At 38.8% G+C, this 20,741-nt stretch overlaps 1 protein-coding gene across 2 annotated transcripts in view; it reads right to left on the reverse strand.

The window, feature by feature from the left end:
- Nucleotides 1-20,741, reverse strand: part of LOC150075736 (protein lifeguard 2-like) — a 165,622-nt gene that overhangs the window by 69,510 nt on the left and 75,371 nt on the right. For both annotated transcript variants that reach the window (XM_090387424.1, XM_090387425.1), the window contains exon 6: nucleotides 13,723-13,773. In XM_090387424.1, coding sequence (XP_090243550.1) covers nucleotides 13,723-13,773 — 51 coding nt within the window. The remainder of the gene's footprint in view (nucleotides 1-13,722; nucleotides 13,774-20,741) is intronic.

The raw sequence follows: 20,741 nt of genomic DNA on the forward strand, positions 1-20,741 counted from the left end.
ATCAAATATTTATCATCCAGACAGTGATATTCCCTCACAAAATATGGTCAACCTTTAAAATTATTCTACTGAAAAAAAAAATAATAAAGTAATTAATTAATTAAAAAAAATTAATTTTTCAAAATTCAAAATATTTACAAATTATTTTTGAATACCAAAATTTTTTTGACTATACAATTTAGAGCAAACCAATCACTTTATATTAGCATTATGGTTAATATCTATAAACAATATACTAAAAAACATGGCACTACATCAACATAGTTAGTGCAAAATTTGCAAAATTTGAAACAGTCTTAATGATTCTCTGCACCAAGTTTTTCAGTTAATGGATAATGGATTTGCCTAGTGGGTGATTTTATTTGATTAAAAGCAATATTAGTTACTTAGTTACATATGTGAATGAATGTAGTTAATTTTAAAGAGCTTAAGACCGAGCACTGTCACAATCATTGGAGGGTCAACAGGGCCCCTCAGATGGTCAACCAAAATGCATAATAAAGAGAAGCATTATTGATGAGACTATTTCAGAAAGATTTATTTCTCTATACATTCAGCCCCTAGTGCAGTCAAACTCCATGTGTGCACAAGACATACATGAGAGTAGGTGGGATCAACTGATGATGTTACCAATGGTGAATTCTAAATGTGAAGCCTTCAGGGACCTAATCTTGGAGGGTACTAGGCTTTTCATACCAACTAAGAACTACTGTTCAAGGTTCAGGCCTAAATGGATGATGTCAAATGAATTAACAAGGCTTGTGGAAGAGAAGAAAAATTCATGGGATGCATATAAATTATCATGCCCATTTTGACATTACTTTTCAGTTTATTTTGGCATGGGCAAAAATTTGGTATGCACCAGATGTCTCAAGCAAGCAAATTTTCTACTTGTATGCTATTCCTGTAAGCAAGAATGTCTCTGTGGACCTTGTAGCCCATATTCAGATTTAAAAAAGCTTGCAAAGAAGATTAAGCTTGCTTGGAAATGCAAAATGCTTGAAAAACGATCAATAATGACACTGATAGAGTTGACACAGCGCATCCCACCTTTCAAAGAAAATATTCGGAACAGACCCATTGGTTGTGACAAGGAACCTTGAGGAACCTTGTGAACCCAATTCAAGTTGCATTACAGAAATGGTATCCGGACTAAATCAGTTAAAAGATGCTCACATGCGTCTGACAGAGGATGTAGTCGCAAAATTCAAACATCAACATAAAATGACAATGGAAAGTAATTCCACCATCATGGATGCATTTGTCAACAGTTCCAAAATTGTGATGTCGAGTCAAATTCATTGAAAATGAGTTAAGGAACCTCCAGGAGACATCATTGGTTGTCATTTTGAAAATGGAATTAGGCTTCAGTATGATGAAAGTGAACCTTGCAGAACTGCATGATAACATCACATTTCTGCACCAAAGTAACAAGGACATCAAGCTTATTCTTTGAGCCATTGTGATGGAAGCCACAATACGAGATAAAATCAAACAATGGCATTACACTACTTATGTAGTTATATTTATGGGTAAACTATGGTGTATTTACACTGATATTATATAGTTAATTTCAACCCATAACATATTATGCCTTGCGCATTTAGTCTTCAAAATAGTTTTTATATGTAATATATGCAATTATACATTTTATGTTTTAATATATGTTTTATGTAATTTTTCCTGTATTCGTTAATTTTAGGTTAAACCTCTAGCATTGTCGCTGTTATGAGTATCATTGCATCAGGCATCCATGTAACTATTCACTGCCTGAGATAAATATATTATATACTGGATATTATGTCTGTTGCCGTTTGCCAACTGGAGGAATGAGTGGGCAATATGGCAGATGCACGGAAATTGAACGTTCTCAGTTTGTTCATAAAAGTCATTGCTTTTTTTTTTTTTTAAATCATAAATTATTACTATTTGCTAACACACCTGAAATGTGATGCACTGCGCACATTAACTTATTTTGTTTGTATTCATCCTTTATTTTCTGCAAGAACTCTAAAATATCACTAAGTGCCATGTGTCATCAGTATATTATTTGCCAAGAGTTCAAAAAGTTGCTCCTTCATTCCTTCTGGAATTGCTGCTTCCTTATTAGCATTCTAATATGCTGAAGACTTCTCTTGAACATGTTAAAATGCGCAGATGCTGTGAAGATTGCAAGGGTGGTTAATGTTCAGTGCTCCTGCAAGATGGCCAGAGAAGTAGCAGCTATATTTTAATGCAGCAAAATTCATGGTCTTACAATTGGAGAATAATGACCCCAATATAACTTACATATATGAAGGGCTAAACTGAAAACAGTAAACGTTGACTGATTTCAGTCTTTCTGGCACAAAAGTGATTGAGGCTATAGAGAGCTAAGGCCATGCCATAAAAGAGATAAAAAGGATTTTTGGTAACCTTTCAAAATGGTTACCAAATAAAGGCTAGTATACCCAAACTGGATTTTGAACAGGCTAAGAGTATAAAACTTCCTTCTTGGCTTAATGGTAGCTGAGCATTCTGGTCTCTTGCCAAAGCTATTGACCATAACTTTTGCCCATCTCTGCTCCCACCTCTGTCAAAACCAAACGGTTCTGTTGTCACTTCAGCCAAGGATAAAGCTGACCTGCTAGAATGGCATTTCTCTTCCAACTCATGTATTAATGATCTTGGTAAAACACCTTCCACCATTCCCAACATGCTCCATTCAAAGCCTCCTGTGGTCTTCCGTAAAAAGGATGTCAGAAGGATTTTGACTAATCTTGATGCTAAGAAAGCTCCAGGTCCTGATGGAATTTCTCCACTTGTTCTCAAAACCTGTGCTCCTGTTCTCTGCCGCATTTTTTCACTTTCTTATTCCAAAGGTGTTTTTCTTTCTGCTTGGAAATTTGCTCACATCCAGCCAGTTCCTAAAAAGGGTGACAAGTCCCTCCCATCCAATTATAGTCCCATTGCAATTACTTCTACTCTTTCTAAAGTAATGGAGAAATCAATTAACCGCCAACTCTTAAACTACCTAGAAACCTTCCGTCTGATCAACGATCGCCAGTATGGATTCCGTCAGTGTCGATCCACTGGTGATATTCTGGCTAATGTTACCCATTTATGGACAAATTCAATGGAAAAGTTTGGTGAAACACAAGCAGTTGCTCTTGACATCTCAAAGGCTTTCGATCGTGTTTGGCATAAAGGTCTTCTAAACAAGCTTTCATCTTATGGTTTGCCAACTGTTTTTTGTAATTGGTTATCCAGTTTTCTCTCTGATCGCTCACTGAGGGTGATGGTAGATGGCTTTTTGTCTTCTAACTTCTCCACTAATAGTAGTAGTAGTGGCATGTGATGCAAGAAAGCAAATGTATGAGCTTATGCAGCATCAGCCAAAAAAAAAAAAAAAAAAAACACACCATTCCCTCCAAATGCCTGTCCAGTTCCTCCTTAAATTTATTCAACCTATCAACTTCCACAACGACAGATGGAAGTTTGTTCCAGCAATTAGCATTAGCATTAGTAGAGGCATTTGATGCAAGAAAGCAAGCTTATGCAGCATCAGCCAAAAAAAAAAAAAAAAACCCACTTCCACTTCACCCCTCTGTTCGTTCAAAATACCTGTCCAGCTGAGCCTTAAACTTATTTAGGCTATCAACCTCCACCACAAGGGATGGAAGTCTGTTCCACCAACCAACCACCCGCTGGCTAAAGGCAAATTTCCGCACGTCTATCCTACATCTGTCTTTCCTCAATTTGAATTTATGCCCTCTCAGGTGATTTTTCTGAGCTAGAGGAAGAATCCCATCAGCATTGAGCATGCTTAAACCATTCAAGGCTTTATACACCTCTATCAGATCACCTCGCTGGTGCCTAGTCTCCAGACACTGTAATTTGCAAAACTTAAGCCTTTCTTCGTAAGAGCACCCCTTTGTTCCATTCACTAATCTTGTTGCCCTTCTCTGTACTCGTTCCAGCAGCTCTACATCCTTCTTGAAATGAGGCCTCCAGACCTGTATACAGTACTCTAGGTGTGGCCTGACCATTGCCTTATACAATGGAATAATCACCTCCTTATCCCTGCTGGAAAAATTCCTGTATATCATTGACAATACTCCATGAGCTACTCTTGCAGCCCGCCTGCACTGCTCAGAGAACTTCATATCTGCCTGCACAACCACCACCAAGTCCCTTTCATTCTCTACCACTGTCAGTGTAGTAACACAGAGTTGATACGTTGCTCTGGGGTTGCTGTTTCCCATGTGTAGTACTTTACATTTGTCAATGTTAAACTTCATTTGCCACCTCTCAGCCCATCTGCTCAACCTTTCCAGATCCTGTTGCAGCAGCATAGTGTCAGTAGTGTCCTTGACAACCCTGCCAACCTTTGTATCATCTGCAAACTTGGACATTAAGCTTGATATACCATCATCAATATCATTTATAAATACAGAAAACAATAATGGACCCAACACTGAGCCCTGAGGGACTCCACTAATAACATTAGTCCACGATGAGCAGTGTCCATTGATTACCACTCTCTGCCTTCTCCCCCTCAACCACCCCTTTATCCATAGCAGCAATTTGCCTCCAATGTCACACTGCTCCAATTTGTGTAGCAGTCTTCCATGTGCAACAGTATCAAAAGCCTTTCTAAGATCCAAGTATATAATATCAAAGTTATTCCCTGCATCCAGTTCTTTTGTGACTGCATCATAGTATCCAATCAAGTTGGTCAGGCAAGACTTCCCCTTAACAAAACCATGCTGTGTCTGAGCTATAACTGAAGTCTTGTCTAAATGATCCTGCAGTGCTTCTTTAACCAGTGCCTCCATTAATTTTCCTGGAACAGAAGTTAAGCTCACAGGTCTATAATTACTTGTGTCAGATTTCAATTAACCACCCGCTGGCTAAAGGCAAATTTCCGCACATTTATTCTACATCTGTCTTTTCTTAATTTGAATTTATGCCCCCTTAGGTTCGTAATCTGAACAAGTGGAAGGATCCATCAGAATTCAGCGTGCTCAACCCATTCAAGGCCTTATATACCTCAATCAGATCACCGCGTAGGTGCCTAATGGAGAAGTTAGTGTCCCCCAAGGTTCAGTTCTTTCTCCCACTCTTTTTCTCTTATATATTAATGACCTTCTTCCATTGACTGGACATTCTATCTATAGTTTCACCGATGATAGCACATTGCATTCCACTTTCCATTTGAAAAACCTTGCCCTGCTCAATCAGCTTCAACTTCTCAAATATCTGCTACCAATTCCTTAAATGCCGGTCTCCAGGTAATTCTCCAGTGGGGCAAAGACAACTTAGTTTATTTCAATCCTTCTAAAACTCAGTCCTGTCTTATATCTCACAAAAACGATTCTTCTGCTCCTATGCTTATCTTTGGTGACACTCTGATTTCTAGGCAAAATGATATATCTCTTTTGGGGATTACCCTGACTTCTAATCTCTCTTGGCACAAGCACATTACAAATATTTCTTCCTTTGCATCTAAAAAACTTGGTTTTCTCTTTCTCTCTCAGCATTACCTTTCTTCCAAACAGCTGTTTACTCTGTACAAATTGCAAATCCGCCTAAAATGGAATACTGTTCCCACATCTGGGGCGGTGCTCCCAAAACCTCTCTCAGGCTTCTAGATTCCATTCAGAAGATGGCAGTTAGGTTAATGAATGACTCCTCTCTAACAGAGTCTATCCACTCTGTCTCACAGACGTACTGTTACTGCTGCATGCCTTTTCTACAGATACTTCCACGGGCACTGTTCTTCTGAATTGGCTTCTATAATTCCAGCTCTCTTTCAAAACAGTCTGAACATGTGCCACCACCAGCCAAAATCCATTTGCTGTCCAACTTCAAACTCACAGAACCAACTTTTCATCTTCCCTGTTTATTCATTCAACTGCCGTTTTCTGGAACAACTTTTCTTCACATATATTTCCTGAAAATTACAGTCTACAGAAGTTCAAGTCTAATGTCAACAAATATCTTCTTTCGTCTTCTCAACCTCCAACCCAAGCAGGTACTAAGTACTATAGGTTTTAATACCTTTCGTCTTTGGGGTTTTCTTAAAAAAAAAAAAAAAATACCCACTAAAAATATATGTCCAATATTAAATATACACGCACTCCCTGATTTACGTAAGGGGTGCATTCCACGGAACTCTGCATTAAGTCGAATTTTACATAAGTTGGAATTTCCCTAAAGGCTTATGCAGCACTCGCAACTATGCATGCTAAATTTGATTGAAGCAAAAAAGAAATGGTTAACGAACGTGTAAATATAATTATTTATTCAATTTTTTTTATCTCACGCATAGGAAAAATTACAAAAGTATGCAATTACAAAAAAAAAGGGAGGGGGACAGGCATAACATCGGCAAGTTTTACCTTTCGAGTGTTGATTGTTGCCAGAATTAACTCTCCAGCTGATAAGTATGCTGCTGCAAAAGTTGAGGCCTGGGGAAATTTAGGAGTTTTTTTCCAACCTATCATAAAATTTCTCTACTGCTGCAGAATCGGTACTGGTGACTTCACTGCATAATTTAACATTGTGGAAACTAGCACAATGCTTGAACCTATTAAAGCACCCACTGCTTGCCACGAACTTGACTTGGGGTTCACCACACCTATCCTTAATATAATCATAAAATACTTGTTGCTTTTGCTTGAATGGCCATTAGACTCGGGAACACTAAATAGCCCAGTTATATCTGCCAGGGGCAAAGGCTGATGACGTTGTAGAGCAGATATCATCTTTTAAAGGCACAAAAGGTGATATAGTTGTACTATATCACCTTTTATCAGGTTGGCACTAATGATATTAAGAGTAGGAGACCGGCGGAATTACTTAACAAGTACAGGTCACTGTTGAAAAAAAGCCATCAATTAGGGTTGAATTTGAAAGTGTCTGCAATACTGCCCAGACACGATAGGAGGGAGTAGATGATGAGAGCCCTGTCGATCAATTCGGCCCTGGAAGGTTTGTGCAGGGCTCAAGGGGTAGAATTTTTGTTAACAGGAGAGACTGCTTCTACAGGGATGGGATACACTTAAATAGAAAGGGTGCAAGAATGTTTGCTGATGCTATCGACGCAGTGTTAGGTGGGTCAGAAAACTGCTAGATTGGGGGGGGATACAAGGGCTAATAGATTAACAGTAGCCACTGGCAGAGGTGAAAGTGATTCTTGCACTGCTTCTATTGGAGTGAGCCGCAGCCTGGAAAATAAGATGCAGGATAGTTCAGAGACTGCTGGGAATCATTGGGGTACTAATAAACACATAGGTTGTGTTAGGGTAGCTAAGAAAAAGAACAGGTGCATGTATACTTGCGTGTACATCAATGCTAGGAGTTTAGTAAATGAATTTGATGAATTTGAGGTATTGCTCAAAACATCAAAGGCAGATATTGTGGAGATTTCAGAGATGTGGTGTCACACAGATATAAGGAATGCAGAACTGGAATTTGGGGAGCACAATGTCTACAGAAAGGATAGACAAGGTAGGAAGGGAGGAGGGGTTATGCTATTAGTTAAGAAATGCATAAAATCCAAGGAAGTGAAGCCAGTCGACATAGCTGGACAGTGCAGTGTTGAGTCAGTTTGGTGTGACATAAGCATTGGGAGATCAAAACTGAGAGTAGGAGTGTGCTATAGGCCTAATGACTGTGATGAGTATAATAAGAAACTGTACGGGGAAATAGAGTGGGCCAGTAAATCAGAGAGTCTTACAATGGGGGATTTTAATTTCTCAGATATTGACTGGAATTTGGGGGCTGGTCACTCACACACTAGCAAGGCTTTTGTGGATTTATTGGATGATTGTTTTCTACATCAGCATGTTCGGGAGGCAACTAGAGAGAGTAATACTCTTGATTTGATTATCAGTAGTGATTCTTCTTGCATTAAGAATCTGCAGGTAAATGAACCACTAGGTGGCAGTGATCACAGTGTGCTGAAGTGGGATTTACTCAAAGAGGTAACTACCATCAGGGGTAAAGGGAAGGGTTATTGCTTTCGTAAAGGTGACTACGATGGACTGAGACAGTATTTAAGTTCTATACAGTGGGACCAACTGATGATGTTACCAACAGCAAATTCAAAATGGGAAGCATTCAAAGAACTTATCTTGGAAGCTACTAGGCTTTACATACCAACTAAGAAATATTGTTCAAGGTTTAGGCCTAAGTGGATGTCAGATGAACTAATGAGACATATGGCAGAGAAGAAAAATGCATGGGATACATACAAATTAACACGTGACACAGAAGCCTATGATAGATACAAGTTGATCTGTAACCAAGTTACAAAGGAGGTTAGGCAGGCGAAGGCAGATTACGAGAAATCTTTGGAAAGGGATGCAAAGAAAAACAACAAAGAGTTCTTTACTTATGTAAACTCTAGAAGGAAGGGGATGAATCAGATTGGTCCACTTGATATCGATGGGTCAACTGTTGATGATCCTGCTCAGGTAGCTAACAAACTGAATGAATATTTTGCATCGACATTCACACATGAGGAGTTATTCAGCGAGGGGAATGCCAGAGGTGTATTCAACTCTGGCAGTAAGCTAGAGAATCTTGTAATTACTGAGAGTAAAGTGGAGGAGAAATTGTTGAAGATAAATACAAGAAAGGCACCTGGGGTGGATGGGATCTATCCAGTTATATTAAAGGAAGCAGCAAAGGAAGTAAGCAAAATCTTAGCCATAATTATGAGAGCTTCCTTGGACTCAGGGGAAGTACCCATGGACTGGAGATGTGCAAATGTAACCCCAATTCACAAAGGAGGACCAAAGGGCGACACAAATAATTATAGACCTGTTAGTTTAACTTCTGTTCCTGGAAAATTAATGGAGGCACTGGTTAAAGAAGCACTGCAGGATCATCTAGACAAGACTTCAGTCATAGCTGAGACACAGCATGGTTTTGTTAAGGGGAAGTCTTGCCTGACCAATTTGGTTGGATACTATGATGTAGTCACAAAAGAACTGGATGCAGGGTATAACTTTGATATTATATACTTGGATCTTAGAAAGGCTTTTGATACTGTTGCACATGGAAGACTGCTGCACAAATTGGAGCAGTGTGGCATTGGAGGCAAATTGCTTCAAAATTGGACTCAGGGGAAGTACCCATGGAATGGAGATGTGCAAATGTAACCCCAATTCACAAAGGAGGACCAAAGGGCGACACAAATAATTATAGACCTGTTAGTTTAACTTCTGTTCCTGGAAAATTAATGGAGGCACTGGTTAAAGAAGCACTGCAGGATCATCTAGACAAGACTTCAGTCATAGCTCAGACACAGCATGGTTTTGTTAAGGGGAAGTCTTGCCTGACCAATTTGGTTGGATACTATGATGCAGTCACAAAAGAACTGGATGCAGGGTATAACTTTGATATTATATACTTGGATCTTAGAAAGGCTTTTGATACTGTTGCACATGGAAGACTGCTGCACAAATTGGAGCAGTGTGGCATTGGAGGCAAATTGCTGCTGTGGATAAAGGGGTGGTTGAGGGGGAGAAGACAGAGAGTGGTAATCAATGGACACTGCTCATCGTGGACTAATGTTATTAGTGGAGTCCCTCAGGGTTCAGTAATGGGTCCATTATTGTTTCTGTATTTATAAATGATATCGATGATGGTATATCAAGCTTAATGTCCAAGTTTGCCGACGATACGAAGGTTGGCAGGGTTGTCAAGGACACTACTGACACTATGCTACTGCAACAGGATCTAGAAAGGTTGAGCAGATGGGCTTCGAGGTGGCAAATGAAGTTTAACATTGACAAATGTAAAGTACTACATATGGGAAACAGCAACCCCAGAGCAACGTATCAATTCTGTGGTACTACACTGACAGTGGTAGAGAATGAAAGGGACCTGGGGGTGGTTGTGCAGGCAGATATGAAGTTTTCTGAGCAGTGTAGACGGGCTGCAAGAGTAGCTCATGGTGTATTGTCGATGATATATAGGAATTTTTCTAGCAGGGATAAGGAGGTGATTATTCCATTGTATAAGGCAATGGTCAGACCACACCTAGAGTACTGTATACAGGTCTGGAGACCTCATTTCAAGAAGGATGTAGAGATGCTGGAACGAGTACAGAGAAGGGCAACAAGATTAGCGAATGGAACAAAGGGGTGCTCTTACAAAGAAAGGCTTAAGTTTTGCAAATTACAGCGTCTGGAGACTAGGCACTGGCGAGGTGATCTGATAGAGGTGTATAAAGCCTTGAATGGTTTGAGCATGCTCAATGTTGATGGGATTCTTCCTCTTGCTCAGAATAATCACCTGAGAGGGCATAAATTCAAATTGAGGAAAGACAGATGTAGGATAGATGTGAGGAAATTTGCCTTTAGCCAGCGGGTGGTTGGTTGGTGGAATAAACTTCCATCCCTTGTCGTAGAAGTTGATAGCCTAAATAAGTTTAAGGCTCAGCTGGATAGGTATTTCAAACGAACAGAGGGGTGAAGTGGAAGTGGTTATTTTTTATTTATTTATTTATTATTTATTTATTTTTTTTTTTTGGCTGATGCTGCATAAGCTTGCTTTCTTGCATCAAATGCCTCTACTAATGCTAATGCTAATATAATGAAATTTTCAACTTCCAAGGTCTTGGAATGAATTACCAAAAAAACAATATGTTATTGGGTTCACATTGCGATGTTTTCACAATCCCTCCATTTATTCCTACTCAATACAAAATACGTTTCCACGATTTTTTTAAAGTTTACACCGGCCGGCTAAAACTTACATGAAGTTGAATTTACAGAAGTTGAGTATTACTAAGTTGGGGAGTGCTAATTATATTAATTAATAATTGCTAAAAATTTAAAAACATCTGACACGCAGTCACTGTCTGATAAGTTATGAGTGTATGAAGTTCATTCTGATGGGTGAAAGGTAAATCACACTCTGAGCATAGGTAAAATTAACACAATAAATTAAAATGTTTTATAGTTAACATGATGTCGATAAAGGAAAAGGATTTGGGAATTCTGAGCAATATAGACAGGTGGGAAGGTAGGCTCACGAAGTCTTATTGATGATTTGTAGAACATTTGCTTGTATAGATGATGGGGGGGGGTCATAACCCTACTGTAAGACCGTACTTGGAATACTATGTTCAAGCATGGAGGTTGCACCTAAAAAAAAAAAAAAAAGTCTAGCTTCCTGAAAGGATTTAAAATTATGATTCCACAACTAGTTGCAGAATAATAAATTATCATAAATCATAAATTCAAATTACAAGGAAAGAGACTGAAGAATGGATTGTAGGATATTTTCTTTTAGCCAGCAAATTAACTAGTGGAATAAGTTACCTCTATCAGTAGTTGAGACTAACGGCTTGGGAAATTCAGTTCAATTGGACAGTCACCTATATAAGGAGGGAACCCATAGGCAAGTTTCTTTTTATCGTTAATTAATTTATTTTATCTAATAATTTTTGTCAAGTACAATAAAAGCAAGTTACTTTCGTACACTATGTGGTTAATATTATAGCAGTGAGGCTTTGGACTTAAAGGACTGGTAATTTTAATCTAACAAATTCTGACACTGGTCTCTTTCCAGAGAACTGGCAACAACTATGCCTTAAACCTTTGCAGCTCCAACATTTTAACCCCAGGCTCACATCTGGTGAGTGTGGGCTTGGCACACCCAGGGTCCTGAGCTGGATATCATCATTCTTCTCTTTCTTGGTGATTCCCTTCTACTTTTGACTCTCTCTCTCTCTCTCTCTCTCTCTCTCTCTCTCTCTCTCTCTCTCTCTCAGGGTTATTTGGGAACTTTTTTTTTTTTTCCTGGTGTAGCATAAGCCTCAGGCTTCCTTGCATCATATGAATATTAATAATAATAATAATAATTGTTGACAGTGACCACCCCAGTAATAAAAATTTCAAAGAAACCCTGGTTATTTAACGTAGTCTAGATGTGCTAACAATGAAATCACATAAATACTCCAATGTAGGCCAACAACATCACACTCCATGCATAAATGAACTTGGAAGTAGAGCAACTTCAGCACCCACAGAAGTACAGAAAGATAAAGACAGCCAGGATATCCACTACAACCAACACAAAAGCCAGATCCAATGGGGTACTATCTACCCTAGCCAGACCCACCAGAAGAAATACAACTGACTTCTATTTGTTCTTGTTCTGAAAATAAATATAGAACCTACACGGAAGCAGCAATATAAGTTCTGTTTTGGATTAACTCTCTTTGGTGCAGAGAAAGGTTTTAAAGCTAGCCCATAATGTATGACCAGGTTGCTCCTCTTAACCTACTGCTGGTAGTGCCCCCTAATTGTAGCAAACACAATTTTGGGTTTTTTGAATTCTGCTTTGATAATACCAGGATGAACAATCAAGTTCATCCTTTCTTAATGAATTGCAATATTTACTGTGTGGAAATTATTTATTTTGTAATAAAAAGATTAAATATTTAAAAAAAATATATTTTTTTACACATTATTTTCCAAAATAATTACTTCTAAAAAAAAAGTTTTAAGACAAAATATAAACACAAATCTATTGGACTCACCAATTTTAGTATAAATGACTGTTAAGCATGCAAAATTTTAAACATGCACATTTATTTCTGCTTATTACTCATACAAATACTTTTTAAAAAAATTATATATACAGTATATTATTAGATACTATTATTCACTTAATTTTCAAATTTGCAATGTACATCCACTGCTTCCTGAAGAGTAGTACATAACTTGAGCAAATATTGAATTTTGTGTTCTTGTTTTCTAAGCAAAAGCAATAACAAATATTTCAAAACCACTTGTAGATGTTTACATAATTAGTGGGAGAGGAAAAGTAAGTAACCTTGAACTATAGTGTGAATATCAGCACCTAATGTTTTAATGGTCCAAAAATCATTATAAATCACTTCAAAAAATATTGCAGTAAAAAGTTGTCTATATTTAGTACCATAAAAAAAATTTTAATCACAAATCAATGGTTAATGTGGGATCATTATTTCTGAGGGTCGCCTGTCAGGCCACTTGCCACCAGTTCAGGGTTAAATTGTCCATTATTCTAAATTTCATTGCACTTTATTTACAAAACAAATTACTTACAAATTAAATTTGTAAGCTCTACTCAAAGCAGTTGACCTTTATTTTAATAAATCTGTAATGTTTAAACAGCATGTTGCACAGATTATTTTTATATAAATGCTTGATATAAATACTTCATATAACACACTGCACCTGTGTAAAGTTTAGCATCTATTGCTTATGTCAAATATCATACATTTCACAGATGCTTTTTTTCCTCTGCTTCTTTAGTGATTGTAATCCTGCTGTCATACCATCATAAAAAATGTCAAACTTTTGGTGTTTTTTTTAATGGTGTAAGAGCTGGATAAGAATCACTAAAGAGGCAGACAAGGCAGCAGCTGTGAAACAATACAGTATTAGCCTTTTAGACTATTAGCTTTACATAGGGACTTGTTTTCATTTCAAGTACTTAAATCTGTTATTTACCATACATAAGTGTTCATATTTCGATTTCAAGTTCAGAAATGAATAAATGTTTTCATAACAAAAAATTTACATTACAATAAATAATTTTAAAGGTATGAACGGCATGTTCATACCTTTAAAATTATATCAGAAGTTTTTTTTTATCGGTTAATTTTCCATAAGAATTGGGTAAAAGGATAAATAAAATCTAGAAAAAAAAAAAAAAAAAAAAAATACAAACCTGACACTTGCACAACAGACCAAAACTATATACACCACAAGAAAGGTTACACTGAAAGGTTTGAAAATGCTATTATTATACATTAAAAATTTTACCATTATTAAAAGAACAGTTTAATAAAAAAACAACATTCCAAATAACTAATTTATGTTAAAACAATAAGTTATAATTATTAAAGCATGCTGTGCTTACTTCGGCTGCTTTTAAGTAGAAAAACTATGAATTTCCCAAAAATCTGGAATAAGAGATTATCTAGACCATGCAGAAATGAAAGATACACATGTAAAGAAGTTAAAAAGTTACACCACAACAGTAGCTATGTTTCTGTGGATAATTGCCTGCAGTCACACACAGCTGACAAAGCATTAACTGCCCATGGAAAAATTTTGGCAGCATGCCCATGGTGCTTTCTTTTGGGTCAGTCTGAGACTGAATATTGCCTTAACATGTCCTGCCCTGTCACATAAACAGAAGTCACATGGATACAGTCTGAATAGCAATGTGGCCAACCATTGGCAAAATGTCAGGAAATATTGTGGTAATCATCAAATGTGGCACAAAGTGTTTTCCAGCTGAGTAATGTATGTGTGCATGTGGAGTTCCATCCTGCATAAAATATTTTTTCCAAAACATCTATGGTTATCTATTAAAAAACTTATGGTTTCTTCCTTTTCACTATAGAAAAAGAAGAAATCATAGGGTGTCAAAAAGTCACAGTAACCTTCACTTGTAAAAGTATACATTTCTGAAGACCTTGTACTCAAACTTTCTTGAATAAAAATAAGTCTTATTATAAAGACTTGTGAATATATATCAAAGACAGGCAAGGGACGGAAATGTTATAATAGCCTCATAATACCCTGGTCCTGTTGGTGGAACAGGACCAGGGTATATTTGCCAGGTGCAAAGGTTGATGATGTTGTTATCACCTTTTGAGAGCACAAAAGTGTCCTTAAAAGTGATGTTGTTGTACATGTTGGCAACAATGATATTAAGAGCAGAATTACGGTGAATTACTTAACAAATACAGATCAATGCTGAAAAAAAAGCCACGAGTTAGGGATGATGAATTTGAAAGTGTCTGCAATTCTTCTCTGAGAGACTGTGCAAGGCTCATGGGGTAGAATTTTTTTCAGCCTGGTGTGTGCTTGCTAACAGGAGAGAGTGCTTCTACAGGAATGGGATACACTTAAATAGAAAGGGTGCAAGAATATTTGCTGATGCTAATGAGTCAGTGTTAGGTGGGTCGGAAAACTGCTAGCTTGGGGACTAATAGATTAACATTATCCATTGGCAGAGGCCAAAGTGATTCTTGCACTGCTATCGGAATGAGCAGCAGCTTGGAAAACAAGGTGCCAGGGATTTCAAAGACTGCTGGGAGTCATTGTGGAACAAGCAAATACATAGGTTGTGTTAGGGTAGCTAAGAATAAGAACAGGTGCATGTATACATGTATGTACACCAATGCGAGGAGTGTGTAGTAAATAAAGTTGATGAATTTGAGATGCTGGTCAAAACTTCAAAGGAATATATTGCTGGGATATCAGAGACATGGTGTCACACAGATATAAGGAATGCAGAATTGGAATTTAGGGAGTACAATGTGTACAGGAAGGATAGGCAAGATAGGAAGGAAGGACGGGTTATGCTATTAATTAAGAAAAACACAAAATCTGAGGAAGTGCATCCAGTTGACATGGGTGGACAGTGCCGTGTTGAGTCAGTTTGGTGAGACATAACACTGGGAAAGAAAAACTAAGAGCAGGAGTGTGCTACAGGCCTAATGACACTGATGAGTATAATGAACAGCTGTACAGAGCAATAGGGTAGGCCAGTAAATCAGACTATCTTTTAATGGGGGATTTTAACTGACTATATTGACTGGAACTTGTGGGTTGATCACTCACACACTAGCAAGGCTTTTGTGGATTTATTGGATGATTGTTTTCTACACCAGCATGTTCAGAAGGCAACAAGAAGGAGAAATACACTTGGTTTGATTATCAGTAGTCATTTTTATGTATTGAGAATTTGCAGATAAAATAAACACTAGGTGGCAATGATCACAGTGTGCTAATGTGGGCTTTACTCAAACAGGTAACACCATCAGGAAGGATTTTTGCTTTCATAAAGGTAACTACTTTAGAAGGAAGGGGATGAATCAGATTGGTCCATTTGATATCGATGGTTCAACTGTTGATGATCCTGCTCAGGTAGCTAACAAACCGAATGAGTATTTTGCATCTATATTTACACATGGGGAGTTATTCAGAGAGGGGAATACCAAGGGTGTATTGAACTATGGTAGTGAGCTAGATGATTTTTTATTAACTGAGAGCAAAGTGGTGGAGAAATTGTTGAGGATAAACATAAAAAATGCACCTGGGATGGATGGGATCTAACCAGTGATATTAAAGGAGGCAGCAAGGGAAGTAAGCAAATCCTTAGCCATAATTATGAGAGCTTCCTTGGACTCCAGGAGAGGTCCCCACGGACTGGAGGTGTGCAAATGTATCACCAATTCATGTAGGCAGATCAAAGAGTGATGCAAATAATTACGGACCTGTTAGTTTAACTTCTGTTCTGAGGAAATTAATGGAAGCACTGCAGGATCATCTAGACAATACTTTGATTATAGTTTGGACACAGCATGGGTTTGGTAAGGGAAAGTCTTACTTGACCAATTTGACTGGATACTATGATGTGGTCACAAAGGAACTGGATGCAGGGAATAACTTTGATATCATATATTTGGATCTTAGAAAGGCTTTTGATACTGTTGCACGTGGAAGACCGCTGAACAAATTGGAGCAGTATGGCATTAATGGAAAAATGCTGCTATGGAAAAAGGGATGGGTGAGTGGGAAAAAAAAGAGTGGTAATCAATGGACACTGCTCTTTGTGGAGTAATTTTATTAGTGTAGTCCCCCAGGGTTCAGTGTTGGGTCCATTGTTGCTTTCTCTATTTATTAATGATATTGATGAAGGTATGTTAGTCTTAATGTCTAAATTTGCAGACGATACAAAGGTTGGCATGGTTGTTAATGACACTAATGACAGTATGCTACTGCAAGAGATCTAGAAACGTTAAGCAGATGGGCCGAGAGGTGGCAACTGAAGTTTAACATTGACAAATGTAATGGGTAGCAGTAACCTCAGAGTAAAATATCAACTGTGTGGTTCTACACTCAAGGTAGTAGAGAATGAAAAGGACATGGAGGTAATTGTGCAGTCAGACATGAAGTTTTCTGAGCAGTGCAAACAGTCTGCAAGAGTAGCTCATGCAGACTGTCCACTTTGCTCTCAGTTATGAAAGAATCATTCCTTTAATGATTTACAGGAATTTTGCAAGCAGGGATAAGGAGGTGATTAACACCTTGTATAAGGCAAAGACCTGTAAACAGTACTCAAGGTGTGGACCTTGAGTACTGTATACAGGTCTGGAGGTCTCATTTTAGGAAGGATGTAGAACTGCTGAAACAAGTACAGGGAAGGGCAACAAAATTAGCAAATTGAACACAGGGTTGCTCTTACGAAGAAAGGCTTAAGATTTGCAAATTACAATGTCTGGTGACTAGGCACCTATGAGGTGATCTGAGTGAGATGTATAAGGCCTTGAATGGCTTAACCAAGCTCAATGCTGATGGGATTCTGTCCCTTCCCTCAGATTAATCACCTGAGGGAACATAAATTGAAATTGAAGAAAGACAGTTATAGAACAGATGTGCGGAAGTTTGCCTTTAGTTAGCATGTGGCTGATTGCTGGAACAAACTTTCATCTGTCGTAGAAGTAGAAAGCTTAATAAATTAAGCTGTCCTCAGAAGTGGATTTAAGGCAGAACCACACTGTCTGAGTTTCTGCCTTAAATAAATTCAAGGCTGAACCTCAGGCAAACGTTTGAAGTGAATGGATGGCTGCAACTAATCTTGTTGCCCTTCTCCGCACTCACTCCAGGAGCACTACATCCTTCCTAAAATGAGGCCTCCAGAACTGTATACAGTACTCAAGTGAGGCCTGACCATTGTCTTATACAAGAGGATAATCATCCCCTATCCCTCCAAAAAAAATTCCTGTATATCATTGACAAGACACCATGAGCTACTCTTGCAGACTGTCTGCACTGCTCAGATAACGTCATATCTACCTGCACAATTATCCCGAGGTCCTTTACATTCTCTACAACTGTCAGTGCAGTACCACACAGTTGATACATTACTCTAGGGTTACTGCTTCCCACATGCACTTTACATTCGTTCGAATCTTGTAGCCACTGTTTTTGTATATAGTGGTAGGGAATTCAAATTTTAATTGAATTAGTTAGGTAGCTCTAACGTACAATTTATAGAGTAATACGCTTCACTGTTTCTATTAGATAGCGTAGTATTGACATTTAATTAATTTAAAGTATCATGCCCCAAACCAGAGTAGCAAAGCAACGGGCACAAAATGGCAGGAGTGCTGACTGGTGGGGAGAGGGGAGGGGGAGGGGGGCGATTCTCCAACGCATCAGAGGCTAAAAAAATGTGCGGCTTGTGAAATGTTTGCCGAACTCTCTGGAACGGAACATGATATTGCCATGGGGGATGTCTTTGTGTGTGTGCACGATGTAAGGAGTGTAAGGAAATCAGCCGACAACTCAGCGTTGTTATGGGACTATATGAGAGTTTGAAGGACAGGATGGATGCCCTCGAAAGATCTAAATTGAGGGGCCCATCAAGCTCTCAGCTGCCCACATCAACACCAGAGCTTGCACTTGGTCATCACGCAACACAGCAGCAACCCCCAAAGCACAATGCGCTGGTCCCACAGGAACTAGTAGTTGTTGGTGACTCTATTGTCAGGGAAACGGGAAACATGTTTTGTAAAAAGGATAGGTGGAACAGGACCAGGGTATGTCTGCCAGGGGCAAAGGTTGATGACGTTGTAGAGCAGATATCATCTTTTAATGGCACAAAAGGTGATATAGTTGTAAACGTTGGCACTAATGATATTAAGAGTAGGAGACCGGTAGAATTACTTAACAAGTACAGGTCACCGTTGAACAAAAGCCGAGAATTAGGGTTGAATTTGAAAGTGTCTGTAATTCTGCCCAGACACGATAGAAGAGAGTATATGATGAGAGCCTTGTCGATCAATTCGGCCCTGGAAAGAATGTGCAAGGCTCAAGGGGTAGAATTTTTTTCAGTTTGGACTGTACTTGTTAACAGGAGAGACTGCTTCTATAGGGATGGGATACACTTAAATAAAAAGGGTGCAAGAATATTTGCTGATGCTATCGAGGCAGTGTTAGGTGGGTCGGAAAACTGATAGCTTGGGGGGATACAAGGACTAATAGTTTAACAGTAGCCATAGGCAGAGGTGAAGGTGATTCTTGCACAACTTCTATTATAATAAGTAGCGACCTGGAGCGTGGGGATATTGGGGTTTCAGGGACGGATGGCAGTCATCCTGAAATAGGTGGGTATATGGGATGTGTTAGGGTAACTAGGAATAGGAGTAGGAGCATGTATTCTTGCATGTACACCAATGCTAGAAGTATAGTATTAGCATTAGCAGGGGCATATGATGCAAGAAAGCAAGCTTATTCAGCATCAGCAAAAAAAAAAAAAAAAAAAAAACCACTCCCATTTCACCCCTCCGTTCGTTCGAAATACCTGTCCAGTTGAGCTTTAAATTTGTTTAGGCTATCAACTTCAACAACAAGTGATGGAAGTCGGTTCCACCAACCAACCACCCGCTGGCCAAAGGCAAATTTCCGCACATCTATCCGATATCCGTCCTTCCTCAATTTGAATTTATGCCCTCTGAGGTGATTATTCTGAGAAAGATGAAGAATCCCATTGGCATTGAGCATGCTCAAACCATTCAAAGCCTTATACACCTCTATCAGATCACCTCGCCGGTGCCTAGTCTCCAGACTCTGTAATTTGCAAAATTTAAGCCTTTCTTCGTAAGAGCAACCCTTTGTTCCATTTACTAATCTTGTTGCCCTTCTCTGTACCCGTTCCAGCAGCTCTACATCCTTCTTGAAATGAGGCCTCCAGACCTGTATACAGTACTCAAGATGTGGCCTTACCATTGCCTTATACAAGGGAATAATCACCTCCTTATCCCTGCTAGAAAAATTCCTGTATATCATTGACAAGACACCATGAGCTACTCTTGCAGCTCGTCTGCACTGCTCAGAGAACTTCATATCTGCCTGCACAATAACCCCCAGGTCCTTTTCATTCTCCACCACTGTCAGTGTAGTACCGCAGAGTTGATACGTTGCTCTGGGGTTACTGTTTCCCATATGCAGCACTTTACATTTGTCGATGTTAAACCTCATTTGCCACCTCTCAGCCCATCTGTTCAACCTTTCCAGATCCTGTTGCAGCAGCATAGCGTCAGTATTGTCCTTAACGACCCTGCCAACCTTTGTATCATCTGCAAACTTGGACATTAAACTTGATATCCCATCATCAATATCATTCATAAACACCGAAAACAACAACGGACCCAACACTGAACCTTGAGGAACTCCACTAATAACATTAGTCCACATTGAGCAGTGTCCATTGATTACCACTCTCTGTCTTCTGCCACTCAACCATCCCCTTATCCATAGCAGCAATTTGCCTCCAATGCCACACTGCTCCAATTTGTGCAGCAGTCTTCCATGTGCAACAGTATCAAAAGCCTTTCTAAGATCCAAATATATAATATCAAAGTTATTCCCTGCATCCAGTTCTTTTGTGACTACATCATAGTATCCAATCAAATTGGTCAGGCAAGACCTGCCCTTAACAAAACCATGCTGCGTCTGAGCTATAACTGAATTCTTGTCTAGACGATCCTGCAGTGCTTCTTTAACCAGTACCTCCATTAATTTACCTGGAACAGAAGTTAAACTAACAGGTCTATAATTACTTGTGTCAGCCTTTGAACCTCCTTTGTGAATTGGGGTCACATTTGCACATCTCCAGTCCATAGGTACCTCCCCTGAGTCCAAGGAAGCTCTCATAATTATGGCTAA

The sequence above is a fragment of the Mastigoproctus giganteus genome, chromosome 13 (genome assembly GCF_048544385.1).
Source record: "Mastigoproctus giganteus isolate SK-2022 chromosome 13, ASM4854438v1, whole genome shotgun sequence".
Classification (NCBI taxonomy): Eukaryota; Metazoa; Arthropoda; class Arachnida; order Uropygi; family Thelyphonidae; genus Mastigoproctus; species Mastigoproctus giganteus.